This window comes from Thalassophryne amazonica, chromosome 4, assembly GCF_902500255.1.
Source record: "Thalassophryne amazonica chromosome 4, fThaAma1.1, whole genome shotgun sequence".
In the NCBI taxonomy this organism is placed as follows: domain Eukaryota; kingdom Metazoa; phylum Chordata; class Actinopteri; order Batrachoidiformes; family Batrachoididae; genus Thalassophryne; species Thalassophryne amazonica.
Window position 1 is genome coordinate 129,784,216 of NC_047106.1, and position 13,146 is coordinate 129,797,361.

Genomic DNA, 13,146 nt, shown 5'->3' on the forward strand with positions numbered 1-13,146 from the left:
CACTGAACCCTGCCCTCTGTCTGAAGGCGAACCCGGCCCCACATGTATGTCGGACACTGAACCCTGCCCTCTGTCTGAAAGCGAACCCGGCCCTACATGTATGTCGGACACTGAACCCTGCCCCCTGTCTGACACCGAACCCGGCCCTACATGTATGTCAGACACTGAACCCGGCACTCTGTCTGACACTGAACCCGGCCCTACATGTATGTCGGACACTGAACCCGGCACTCTATCTGACACCGAACCCGGCCCTATGTTTGATAGTTGAATTTCTATGGCCAACATTTTGCCAGCATCTCTCAGCATGTCAGTCAGTGAGCGTCCATACCTACCCACTAAAGTCCTATCAATGATAACTGCCTGTTCTCTCAATCAAGACATGTCCATGCTGGAAACGTTCAGTCGCATTTCAGTCTTGTTTCGTGACCTACCTGCACCATTTCATCCACATATTTACATCAGAGATCGACTTGCAGAGAATTTGGAACTTGACAAAAATAACAACTGCTCCATTAGTGTTATGAAACTCTACAAGGCTGCAGGACGTAGCAAGGACAGTAGATGGATGAAAGCCTGGATCATGTTAAGTCACGTGGCCTTTGGTCAGTACAAAATTAAGGATATCTACTGGAAGAAGTATGGACCATTTGTAGTTGGTGTTGTTTTGTTTTGTTTTTGTTTTTTGGTTAGCAAATAATTTAAATTTGTTTTTGTTTTTAATGATGAATCTTTAGTTCTTTTTTTTAAAAAAAGGGACATTATACAAAGTTATTTTGTATAATATTGTATCTCATGGTTTATGTTCTATTTTACAGTTCAGGGTCTTGAAAGAAGTTTGTCCTGAACAATTGTTCCAAAGGTTAAATAAAGATTAAATTTTTCATGGCCAACATGTGTGGTCATTTCATTTGAGAATACGGAAAGAGGAAAGAGACACAGACACAAAAAAAGAGAGAGAGAGATGTACAAAGAGACTTAGAGAGAGTATGCATTTTCACAGTTATATCCAATAACAAAAAGCTAAACAAAGTGATATTAGTATATTATTACGTTATTGGCTCAGTTATTACATTTGCAAATATATATATATATATATATTTTACCAGGCCAGTAACGTAATAACCAGCCAATAACGTAATAAGTTATTACGTTATTGGCCAAAAGTTATTACGTTATCGGTTTAGGACTTTTATTACATTATTGGACAGTTATTGCATTATTGGCCTATTACATTTTAAAAATGGCAAATTTATTACGTTATCAGCCATTATTACGTTATTGGCTTCTGCAGTCCTACGTGTGGCCTGAGGTGCACAATTTACAATCACCACCATAAATCAAACAAAGTCAGCCTTCTTTGTCACCGTGCCTTCTGTAATCACACCATAGTTCATACAGGTCTTTGTCTCTCCACAACCTTTGGCATGTCTTGCAGCGGTCACCACATGTCAAACATCCAAATTTACAGCCTCTACAAAAGTTACACCCTTCTGTGTTTTATTCTGAGTACATAAGCTGCAATCTGTTCTTACACACATCCACGCCTAGCGGATCCTCAGTGTCACCAGTGCAGTTGGACTTGTCTCTTTCCACACGCTGTCCATACTCATGCTGTCTGTTAATACTGTCTGCATCTTTGCCCCTTACAAGACCAAAACCGCTGGTACTTAAAACACTGTAGTGAGGGGAAGGATGTAATGCTGCACACTTATTTTACAACTCTTACTGGTATCCTCCAAAGACATGGCGTGGATGTTCTCGGAATCATGGGAGAAATCTGAACAGGCATTCCAAAAATAATTTTCAAGACTTTTTAAATGTATGCATTGATCAGTCGTGTCAAAAGCAGAACAGTGATGGTGTCTGAATCTGTGGCCAGCAGATCATCATTCATCAGTTTAGTAGGTGGGGTCTCCATGGTGATAAGTCCTAAATGCTGACTGCAATGGTTCTAAGAGATTACTATTGACCAGATGAGACACAAGTTACTGAGAAACTACATTTTAAAGAATTTTTTAAAAGAAAGGTCAATTCAATACTAGTTGACAGTAAACCATGATCAATGATGAGTTTCGTAAGGTGAGGTTTCATCACTGCATATGAGTGGCGGCGCCAGGAAATTTTTGTTGGGGAGCTGGGGTAAAAGTTGGAGGGGCTCCACAAAATGTCGTCAAAATGAACAATATATAGTAAATTGCTTTATAAATACCAAGGTATATGTTTTAGTCACCCATGCTCCTCTAAAATGTGGTATAAATGTACACACACATCACTTAGAATCGCGTGCTTTGTGATCCACAAACACAAATTTCTGATTTGTAACTTGTGTGAGGGTTTTTACAAATAAACGTTTATTTGCAAAACTGAAAATTCTGTTTGTGAAGGGTGATTCAGCATTGGTGGATCACCGAACACACACATTCATCACTTTGCTCAGTTACGCAATATTGAGACATTCTCAGCGCAAAACTGCAGTTGAGATCCAAAAATATGTCAGTGACTATTCGCATTATTGGCAGAATTATTGGGGGAGCTGAGGGGGGGCTTGGCTCATTATTGGGGGGCTTAAGCTCCCCCTTGGCGCCGCCACTGCTGCATATGCAAAATTTAATTTTAGGGCTTAATTTTAGGATCACCCAATCTGTCTGAAGTTTGCTGAGGTATTTTTTTTCTAATAGCCTCTATGTTCTTGTCAAAATTGTTGTGTGGGCCGCCAGAAGAGGAGGTACTGCTGGCCCACCACCAGAGGGCGCCCTGCCTGAAGTGCGGGCTTCAGGCACGAGAGGGCGCTGCCGCCACGGACACAGCTGGGGGGACAGCTGTCACTCATTATCTCTGGACAGCTGTCACCCATCTACACTTCATTATCACACTCCATAAAACCCGGACGTCATCTCCACCTCATTGCCGAGATATCGTCGACCCGTTAAGGTAACGTTCTCAGCCTTGATCTGTGTCATATTGACTTTGTTTAGTGAACTCATTTTTGCAGCTGTTTTCCTGCGGAGTGTTATCTGGAGATTGGTGTGACCGGCGACAGCTTCGCCTTACTACCCCACCAGATAAGTGTTGAGACAGGAGCTGCACGAGTGTGTGTTAGAAGTGGAGGTGGACTCTCCATCGTTGTTGTTACTGGGTGTGCACACACCCACATCTTATTGTCTCTGCTTCTTGCCAGCAGTACCAGATCCGACCTTCGAAGACGGTGGCCACCTGGGGACCCGGGACTTGGCGGCTCCAGTATTCTTCGGTGGCGGAGGAAATTGTGTGGTTCCGGTTCATCTCAGGACGGACGTCTTCTATCCTCGAGCCTGCCCACACGTCACCCTTGTGATTGACTGTTTGCAAAATTTCACATTCCTCTGTGTTGTGGTTGTACACATTCACAACAGTAAAGTGTTCATATTCGACTCTTTCATTGTCCATTCATTTACGCCCCCTGTTGTGGGTCCGTGTCACTACACTTTCACAACAAAAATAATAAAATTGAGTACATTTAGCCACAACGTCTCACAGGGATATTAATATGCCATTGTGCCAGGTCAGGTGAAACACTTCCAGTTTAGAGTTATATGATTTATGCTCCACACACCTACATTTACACTTTAGATTTTGTAAGTCCTTGTTAAACTAAGGTGGTGCATATTAAAGATTGGACCGTTCATCGCCTCCAATCTTTAAAATGACTTCATGCTACCAACCCTTTTTCCAGATTTGCACAGGAATGTAGTGGTATCTGTGACTATTACCAAGGTAAACTGCATGAAAATTAGTTTATAATATCCTATTTCACTAAGAATATTCTGCGTCTGTTTCTTTATCCGGGTGCACTCCAATATTGAAATGTGTGACACCCAACCTTTGTGAAAATTAGTTAATTTTTGCAACAAGTCAACAAACAGAGGGCTCTTCTTAACACTAATACAATTCTACAAAAATAAATAAATAAATAAATAAAAATAACGTAAACAACACACATGTAAAACCAGGAATTCAGCTGTTTATTGGAAGACAGTCTTAGGAGCAAAAATCTATTAGATAAGATTGAATTATGACATCATATTCATCTCAGTGAGACTGGCACCTGCATTCCCCCAAAAAAAACGAGCTGTGGGGTACAGCACATTACTGTTGGCACCTACACCAATTATGGCACACACATGCACGCACACACACACACGGTCATTATCCGTCACATTGATCCTTTTGTGCTTACAGTACCCAGAATCATGATGCTACAAGATCGAGGGTGTTCTAGAACACTGCCAACAAACTCAGCAACTTAAAAGAAAAGACAAATTAGATGACTCCATATGAAACCATGATTTAGCCCAGTAGCCCTCAGTACAGCTGTTTCTGAGATTATTCACGAGTATAAAACAGTCCCAAATACACTCAACAAAAATATAAACGCAACACTTTTGGTTTTGCTCCCATTTTGTATGAGATGAACTCAAAGATCTAAAACTTTTTCCACATACACAATATCACCATTTCGCTCAAATATTGTTCACAAACCAGTCTAAATCTGTGATAGTGAGCACTTCTCCTTTGCTGAGATAATCCTTCCCACCTCACAGGTGTGCCATATCAAGATGCTGATTAGACACCATGATTAGTGCACAGGTGTGCCTTAGACTGCCCACAATAAAAGGCCACTCTGAAAGGTGCAGTTTTATCACACAGCACAATGCCACAGATGTCGCAAGATTTGAGGGAGCGTGCAATTAGCATGCTGACAGCAGGAATGTCAACCAGAGCTGTTGCTCGTGTATTGAATGTTCATTTCTCTACCATAAGCCGTCTCCAAAGGCGTTTCAGAGAATTTGGCAGTACATCCAACCAGCCTCACAACCGCAGACCACGTGTAACCACACCAGCCCAGGACCTCCACATCCAGCATGTTCACCTCCAAGATTGTCTGAGACCAGCCACTCGGACAGCTGCTGAAACAATCGGTTTGCATAACCAAAGAATTTCTGTACAAACTGTCAGAAACCGTCTCAGGGAAGCTCATCTGCATGCTCGTCGTCCTCATCGGGGTCTCGACCTGACTCCAGTTCGGCGTCGTAACCGACTTGAGTGGGCAAATGCTCACATTCGCTGGAGTTTGGCACGTTGGAGAGGTGTTCTCTTCACGGATGAATCCCGGTTCACACTGTTCAGGGCAGATGGCAGACAGCGTGTGTGGCGTCGTGTGGGTGAGCGGTTTTCTGATGTCAGTGTTGTGGATCGAGTGACCCATGGTGGTGGTGGGGTTATGGTATGGGCAGGCGTCTGTTATGGACGAAGAACACAGGTGCATTTTATTGATGGCATTTTGAATGCACAGAGATATCGTGACGAGATCCTGAGGCCTATTGTTGTGCCATACATCCAAGAACATCACCTCATGTTGCAGCAGGATAATGCACGACCCCATGTTGCAAGGATCTGTACACAATTCTTGGAAGCTGAAAACGTCCCAGTTCTTGCATGGCCGGCATACTCACCGGACATGTCACCCATTGAGCATGTTTGGGATGCTCTGGACCGGCGTATACGACAGCGTGTACCAGTTCCTGCCAATATCCAGCAACTTCGCACAGCCATTGAAGAGGAGTGGACCAACATTCCACAGGCCACAATTGACAACCTGATCAACTCTATGCGAAGGAGATGTGTTGCACTGCATGAGGCAAATGGTGGTCACACCAGATACTGACTGGTATCCCCCCCCAATAAAACAAAATTGCACCTTTCAGAGTGCAAAACCAAAAGTGTTGCGTTTATATTTTTGTTGAGTGTACATTAAATATTTTTTGTGGTTAAATTTTATATATATTTTTTGTAATTTCATGTTAACCCCTTAATGCCCATCGTCGCATATATGCTACAATCTCTGACTCAAATATGCAACTTACCAAACTGACCTGTATGCCCGTTGTTGCAAATTTGCAACATACCATCATTATTATTATTATAACATATATATTATATGTTATATAACATTATATAACATAAAGTCATTACCAGAATACCCAATATTACTATCTAGTTTTTGTGCAGAAGTGAAATTAATAATCTCAACATTATTTACCATCTACTTAAAGGCAAAAACACACACAAAACATTTTTTTATATACAGCTATATAAATTCGGACGTTAAGGGGTTAAATATTGTTCCCACTTTTCGTAAAAATGAACAAATAACTTGCCCTCCCATTCTCCATTAATATATTCCTTGTTTTCTGAACAATGGGTTTTTATTTGGGATATTTTCATTCCTGAATGATATTCCCATGATAAAGATTAAGAATGAATGACAGTTAATGTTCAGTATTGGCAAAGAGATTTTTGTTTCGCACAAGAGAACACATCCTTTTGTCTGAACAAACCTCCTTTCATACATAGACTAACATTGAGGAGAGGGTCTCATATCATTTGAAAAGTTACTGAATTCAAAATGAGGAAAACCTCTTCACATGTCAAACTTGTGTCAGTTTATTGTTTGTTGTGATTTTTTTTATATATATCACTTGTATTATAGAGATGTTCAAAGCACATCTGATTTAAACCAACTCTGTCACATTTCTAAGGAAACGTGTGAGATGAGGAGTCACAGGAGCTCTCAGGAGAATAGCCTCTGCTGTCACTGGTCCAAATGAAGTTCTACAACTTAGCTTTGTACTTCATGGTCCACTTTTGCCCAGAGCAAGTCTGCAGGACCACCAGATGGCCAAAATGTAGTTTTGATGGCACCACCTCCAGACAGCGCCCTGAGGCTTGATTTATGAAGGAGTTGTTCTGCAAGAAAGGAGACAACGTCCTGGTGTCAGCAGGATTTATGAATGTAGCTATAACATGGAAAGTGATTAGTGTGTACCTGTATACAGTCCTTACGGTGCATCCAGAAAGTATTCACAGCACTTCACTTTTTCCACATTTTATGTTACAGCCTTATTCCAAAATGGATGAAATTCATTTTTTCCTCAAAATTCTACACACAATACCCCATAATGACAATGTGATTTTTTTATATAGATTTTTGCAAATTTATTAAAAAACAAACAAACTTGGAAATCACATGTACAGTTGCATCCTGTTTCCACTGATCATCCTTGAGATGTTTCTACAGTTTAACTGAAGTCCACCTGCGGTAAACTGAGTTGATTGGACATGATTTGGAAAAGCACACACCTGTCTACATACAACCCCAATTCCAATTATATATATATATATATATATATATATATATATATTAGGGGTGGGCATAGATTATTTTTTAAATCTAGATTAACCTCACTGAAATCTTGAAATTAATCTAGATTAATCTAGATTAAAATGGCTCATTCAGAATATGCGTGCTACCTAAGTAATGACTGTCACCCAGAAGAAAGAGTGGACTTCTTCCAGAAACTGTGGCCGGGACAGAGCTGACAGTGCTGAGCCGCTCACACCGGGCAGAGAGAGGCAGCAGCCAGCCGCCCGCGTAGAGCGGTCAGCGGACGAAACTGTTTAAAAAAAAAACAAAAAAACAAACACACTGCTTTGCTTTAAATGGACAGTAAGCTATTTTAGATGATCAGTGTGGACCGCCTTTTTCCTAAAAGGCTTTATTTCCCTGTTTGTTGCGTTGGAAAGCTGTAGCTTTTGTGCTAATTTGATTAGGGCTTGCTCTACTTCTTCGTCTGTTTGTTTTTCTGGGGACATTACAGCGCCACACACAGGCCTGGCATATGTACTACAATGTTAAACGAAGCTTCGAGGCACAGACCCAGCTCCCAGCCCAACTTTGAGAATAGATTAACGGCGATATTTTTTATATCGCCCGATAAGAGTCTCACATTATCGCAGCACGTTAACGCCGATAACGGCCCACCACCAATATATATATATATATATATATATATATATATATATATATATATATATATATATATGTGCGTGTGTGTGTGTGTGTGTGTGCGCGCGCACGCGCGTGTGCGTATACTGTCGTGTTTCTTTATATTTTAAGTAATATTTTTTATTACTTGTCCCAATCAGGAACATTTGCTTTTTTATTGTGCACAATTTTAGAACATTCACAGTCACTAGTCAAATTCATATTTTAGAAATGACTCTGTCCTGATCACAACATTAAAGGCAATCACATATTTTGATGTAATTACAAGTTGAAATGACTCAATTAAAAAAAATTAATCATGAGGTTTATGTCACAGAGATCCTGCTTTACAATCACACTGCAGTCATTCTTAAATTATCTTCTGTTGCATTTATAATAAACATTTGTCTTTATTTGCAGTGTCTGTTTTTCTGGTTGAAATGAGACATGAATAATCTACCAGACTTAAAAAAATGAATTTTCCATGTTATTTTATTTGTCTAAAAAATAAATGTCCAAGGTTCCTTATGTTAAAGAAGAAACGATCGAATCTGAAATCACAGGTGGTTTTAAATTACAGATGAAGAAAGGTTTCTAAAGAGCCTGTTATTTATTCCTTTATTTAGCTATTTTAATTGCAAGTGTTCTAAACTTTTTTTAAACAGTAATCAGAAATTGTGAGGTAAAAAAACGTTTGCAAGGATTTTTCTTCAGAAAACTGCACTACAAAATGAGCAGTCCAGTGACACCTTTCTGTTTTGTAGAGATCAGCGGTTTGTGCCACTAGTCTTCCATGTTTTGGCCTTTTTGTTGCACTTCCGGTGGCGTTTTCCTGTTGCTGGACATGCTCCAAACTCATGCATCCTCCCATACCTCCAGCAATTAATTCCTTGTGCTGCTTTTGATGTTCCTTTAACTTGTGTGGCACTCCTATCCTTGGCGTACTTCTTCTCAAACGGCTTGGACTGTTTGAGCTTACGTGTGATCGCACTTATGTCAGTCTCAGTGGATCTGGAGGTGGCATTTTGTGTCTTGATGAGCTCTGACTGGCGAGTGATGTTAATGGCTTTTTCCAAAGTTAGTTCTGGTTCTAAATGCAGTTTCTGAGATATTTCAGTGTCTGCAATTCCAATGACAGTCCGATCTCTTATCTGTTCATCTTTTGCAGCTCCAAAGTCACAAAATTCTGCCAGTTCATACACCTGCGCATGTGTGCGCATGTGTGAATTTTTTCACGCCTGTCGATTCCCAGACAGCAAATAGATCTGGGCCGGATGTAGTCCAACATCTGGTACCAATCCTGAAAACAGATCCGGTCCAGACAGTTTTTGCACCCTGGCCCAGATCCGGCTTGGCTCCGCTTTACAGTTCTGGAACAGATCCAGACCAGATCTGAACTGGATCCGCAAAACACCAACCGTTTACAGACCATATCTGGCACGGATCTGGGACAGATGTGGTCCGCATCACAGCACCGTGGCAGGAACATGGGGCATAACGATAAGCAATTTTATCTGCACTCGGTAGAAACTATCCATTAGTGGTTGTAAACTCTGTACTCTGTAATCGTGATCGTCACTGAGGCTTTTTTAAATGCTTATTGCAAAGCGGTTTGTTTCTTTACGACAATCAAGTTTTATAAGTCCAGGGACACTGATCTGTGTGTTATAGATACAAATCAGTTTCCTCGGATCCACGGAACTTACCCCTGTAAAACTTGTTCCTGCCACGGTGCTGTGATGCGGTCCACATCTGCCCCAGATCCGTGCCAGATATGGTCTGTAAACGGTTGGTCTTTTGTGGATCCAGTTCAGATCTGGTCTGGATCTGTTCCAGAACTGTAAAGCGGAGCCGTGCCAGATCTGGGCCAGGGTGCAAAAACTGTCTGGACCGGATCTGTTTTCAGGATTGGTACCAGATGTTGGACTACATCCGGCCCGGATCTATTTGCTGTCTGGGAATCGACAGGTGTGAAAAAATTCACACATGCGCACGAAGGTTCAAGGTTTGCTCATGCAAGCACACGTGATTCAAATCCATCAGGTTTTTGCAAAAAATAAAAAGGTCGGATACTTTTCGAACAAACCTTGTATACGCTTTGAAGGAATACATCAAAATTACTTCATGGATTCTCACCACATTTGCACCACAGATAGATAATAGGCCATGGAAGACTCCACTGAATTTTGGTGGTGATCCGGTGTCACAGACCCTACGGTCCCCCCTAAAAATCAGTCCACCCTGCCTTCACTGCGCATGCATCATCAGCCACGGTTCATGGATTAACACCTCATTTCTGCTTAAAACTGCATTCCAGTCATCATCTATCCCAGCCACAGATATTTGAAGCTTTTGTACAACAATCATTTCCACATAAATTCAGCATTATTTCATAATAAAAGACGGAGGAAGAGATCAGAATGCTGCAGTCCAGACAAGCTGCTGCTGCTGGTCATCTGGTGGTTAATAATCCCATTATTCCCTTTGATCGCTTTGGGTGAAGAACTGCTGTGGTCACAAATGACGCATGCGCAGTGGAGGCAGAGCAGACCAATTTTTTTTTTTTGGGGGGGTTGTTCGGTCTGCACCACCGAATCTGGATTCTGAATCAAGATTTCCCTTTTTATAGAGTTTGAAGGATTACTTCAAAAGTACTTCACATAGTAGATATCAGATAGATATTAGAGCGGAAGACTCCACTGCATTTGGGAGGTGATCCAGATCCAGACTGGCGGACATCAGAAATCTGTGATTGCTCTTGTTTTTAATAAATTTGCAAAAAAATACAAAAATCTTTTTTCATGTTGCCATTATGGGTGTTATGAATTTACTCCATTTTGGAATAAGGCTGTAACATAACAAAAAGTGGACAAAGTGAAGTGCTGTGAATAGTTTCCGGTGCACCGTAAAGTCATTTGGCCCTGCTGATTGTATTGTTGGGAAGAGAGGAAATCACTTCTTTTGTCTTAAAATGGATCAGCAATCTGCCAATTCCACACACAGTGACAAGAAAACCATTTTGCAGTGGAGATTTATTTTTTTGTTCAGTGCTCGTGACCACGGTGCTGCCCTGCCAAAAATGGCACCCTGGGCGGCGACCCGTATGGCCTAAAAACCGCCACTGGCTGAGATCGTTTTTAATATTTCAGGTTTGTTACCTTTTCTATGTACTGCTTCTAGAACCACCAGCTGATCATCTATTTCAGTTAACGTTTCTTAAGGTTTTCTTTTCTCTGCAGCCTTGATGGCATCCCAAACCGTGGAATTGTCAACTTCACCTGTGTCATTAGAGCTAATGTAAAGGTGTATTTTACTTGAGATGTATGCAGAAAATTTCTTATGTCTTAGTATGGCTATATTTACAGTTGTGCTCAAAGGTTTACATACCCTGGCAGAATTTTTGCTTTTTTGGCCATTTTTAATAGAATATGAATGACAATACAAAAACTTTTTTTCACTCATGGTTAGTGGTTGGGTGAAGCCATTTATTGTCAAACAACTGTGTTTCCTCTTTTTTAATCAAAATGACAAGAGAACTACCCAAATGAACCTGATCAAAAGTTTACACACCCCTGTTTTTAATACTGTATTGCCCCCTTTAACATCAAAGACAGCTTGGAGTCTTTTGTGGTAGTTGTGGACGAGGCTTTCTGATGGTAAAGCTGCCACTGAATATGTTTTGGACTTTATTTACATCAATTACAAAGAAATACAAACAATATGGCACTCTATGGTAAATCCGCATGGAGTAGACATTTCTCAAAAACTGAGTGACTATGCAAGAAGTAGAAGAGTGAGGAAAGCCACCAAGACACCCAGACAACCCAGAAGAAGTTATAGGCTTACGTGGCTGTGACCGGAGAAATTATGCACAGTGAAAGCTTTGCATTTTGCATCACCAGTTATCCTTCTTCATGATGAAGTGGTATAGAGGAGGATTTTCTTAAAAAGAAGACGTGAAAGTTTAGCTACAAATTGCCAGAAGGTACATCTGAGATGCAAGCCTGGATTTGATCTGTTTTGGTGAAAGAAAATCCTTCTCTGCTCTACTCCACTATAAAGCTAAGAGTAGTGATGCAAAATGAGATGGAGATGGAGCAAATATTTGCAAAAAAACAATAAAGTTTATCAGTTTGAACATTAAATATCTTGTCTTTGTGGTGTATTCAATTGAATATAGGTTGAAGAGGATTTGCAAATTATTGTATTCTGTTTTTATTTACATTTCACACAACGTCCCAACTTCATTGGAATTAGGGTTGTAGATTTTGAGGAGCAAACTGGAGCAATCTGAATTGTTCAGCAGCTGATGGATGAATATGGATGTGTGTGTGTGTGTGTGTGTGTGTGTGTGTGTGTGTGTGTGTGTGTGTGTGTGTGTGTGTGTGTGTGTGTGTGTGTGGAGACAATTTGCCTCATTCACAATGTGACAGCAACAGCGTGGAACATTATTCTTGACCGTGCCTAATGGTTCCTGACTTTAGCAGATTTTAGGTTTTAGCTGATCTCTGTGTACACGCGTGCCAGTGTACAGTGACAGTGAGCCCATTCATGTGAGGACAGGTGGCCGTATCGATCATGTATTGATTGACATGTTCACACGTACATGCACCACAGTTATGCGTATGTCAGGGGACTGTGGTTGACATGTATCACGTCATTGGATGGATGACATACGAAATCATACAGAAAGGGGGCTGACCACCACCCACGGCGAGTGCTGTGGTCTTGCTGTGTGTGTGTGTTGCTCCACATCGCAGCTGACCGTCAGTGCAATCCAAAGCTGGGGACACATATTGTCACATGTGCTCCACTCATCCATGTGCAGGCACCGGTACTGCACATGTCTCTGCAAACGATGACGACATGGGGAGAAATAAAAACACACTGGATCACTGCAACCACGTCTCAGCAAGCACAGCGATGACCGTGCAGGCAAAGCTGCACTTGACCACTGTGTCGCCGCTACTCAAAGCTGGAGAACACATATCATGTGATGCAGGATCTCACGTCACAATACACTACCACAAGGTGCGTGCATTGGCGGACTCTCCTCACATTGTAATCAATAAAAACACATATCATCTTTGGACCGCGGTCACCAGCACTTTAGTGTGTGCTGGACACACGGACCTGGCTCATGTGCTCATGATACGAGCACATCAGGTCATTTATGTAAAAAATAAAAGGAGGAAAAAAATCATCATGTCAGTTCATCACTTCCTGGTGTACGTTCCTGTTATGATTATTTATTAAAAAGTGGAAGAAACACAAAATGA

At 41.2% G+C, this 13,146-nt stretch overlaps 1 protein-coding gene across 2 annotated transcripts in view; it reads right to left on the reverse strand.

The window, feature by feature from the left end:
- Positions 1 to 6,588: 6,588 nt before the first annotated feature.
- Positions 6,589 to 13,146, reverse strand: part of galnt17 (polypeptide N-acetylgalactosaminyltransferase 17) — a 193,463-nt gene continuing 186,905 nt past the window's right edge. For both annotated transcript variants that reach the window (XM_034168557.1, XM_034168556.1), the window contains one exon: positions 6,589 to 6,789. In XM_034168557.1, the coding sequence (XP_034024448.1) occupies positions 6,655 to 6,789 (135 nt within the window). In that variant the 3' untranslated portion in view covers positions 6,589 to 6,654. The remainder of the gene's footprint in view (positions 6,790 to 13,146) is intronic.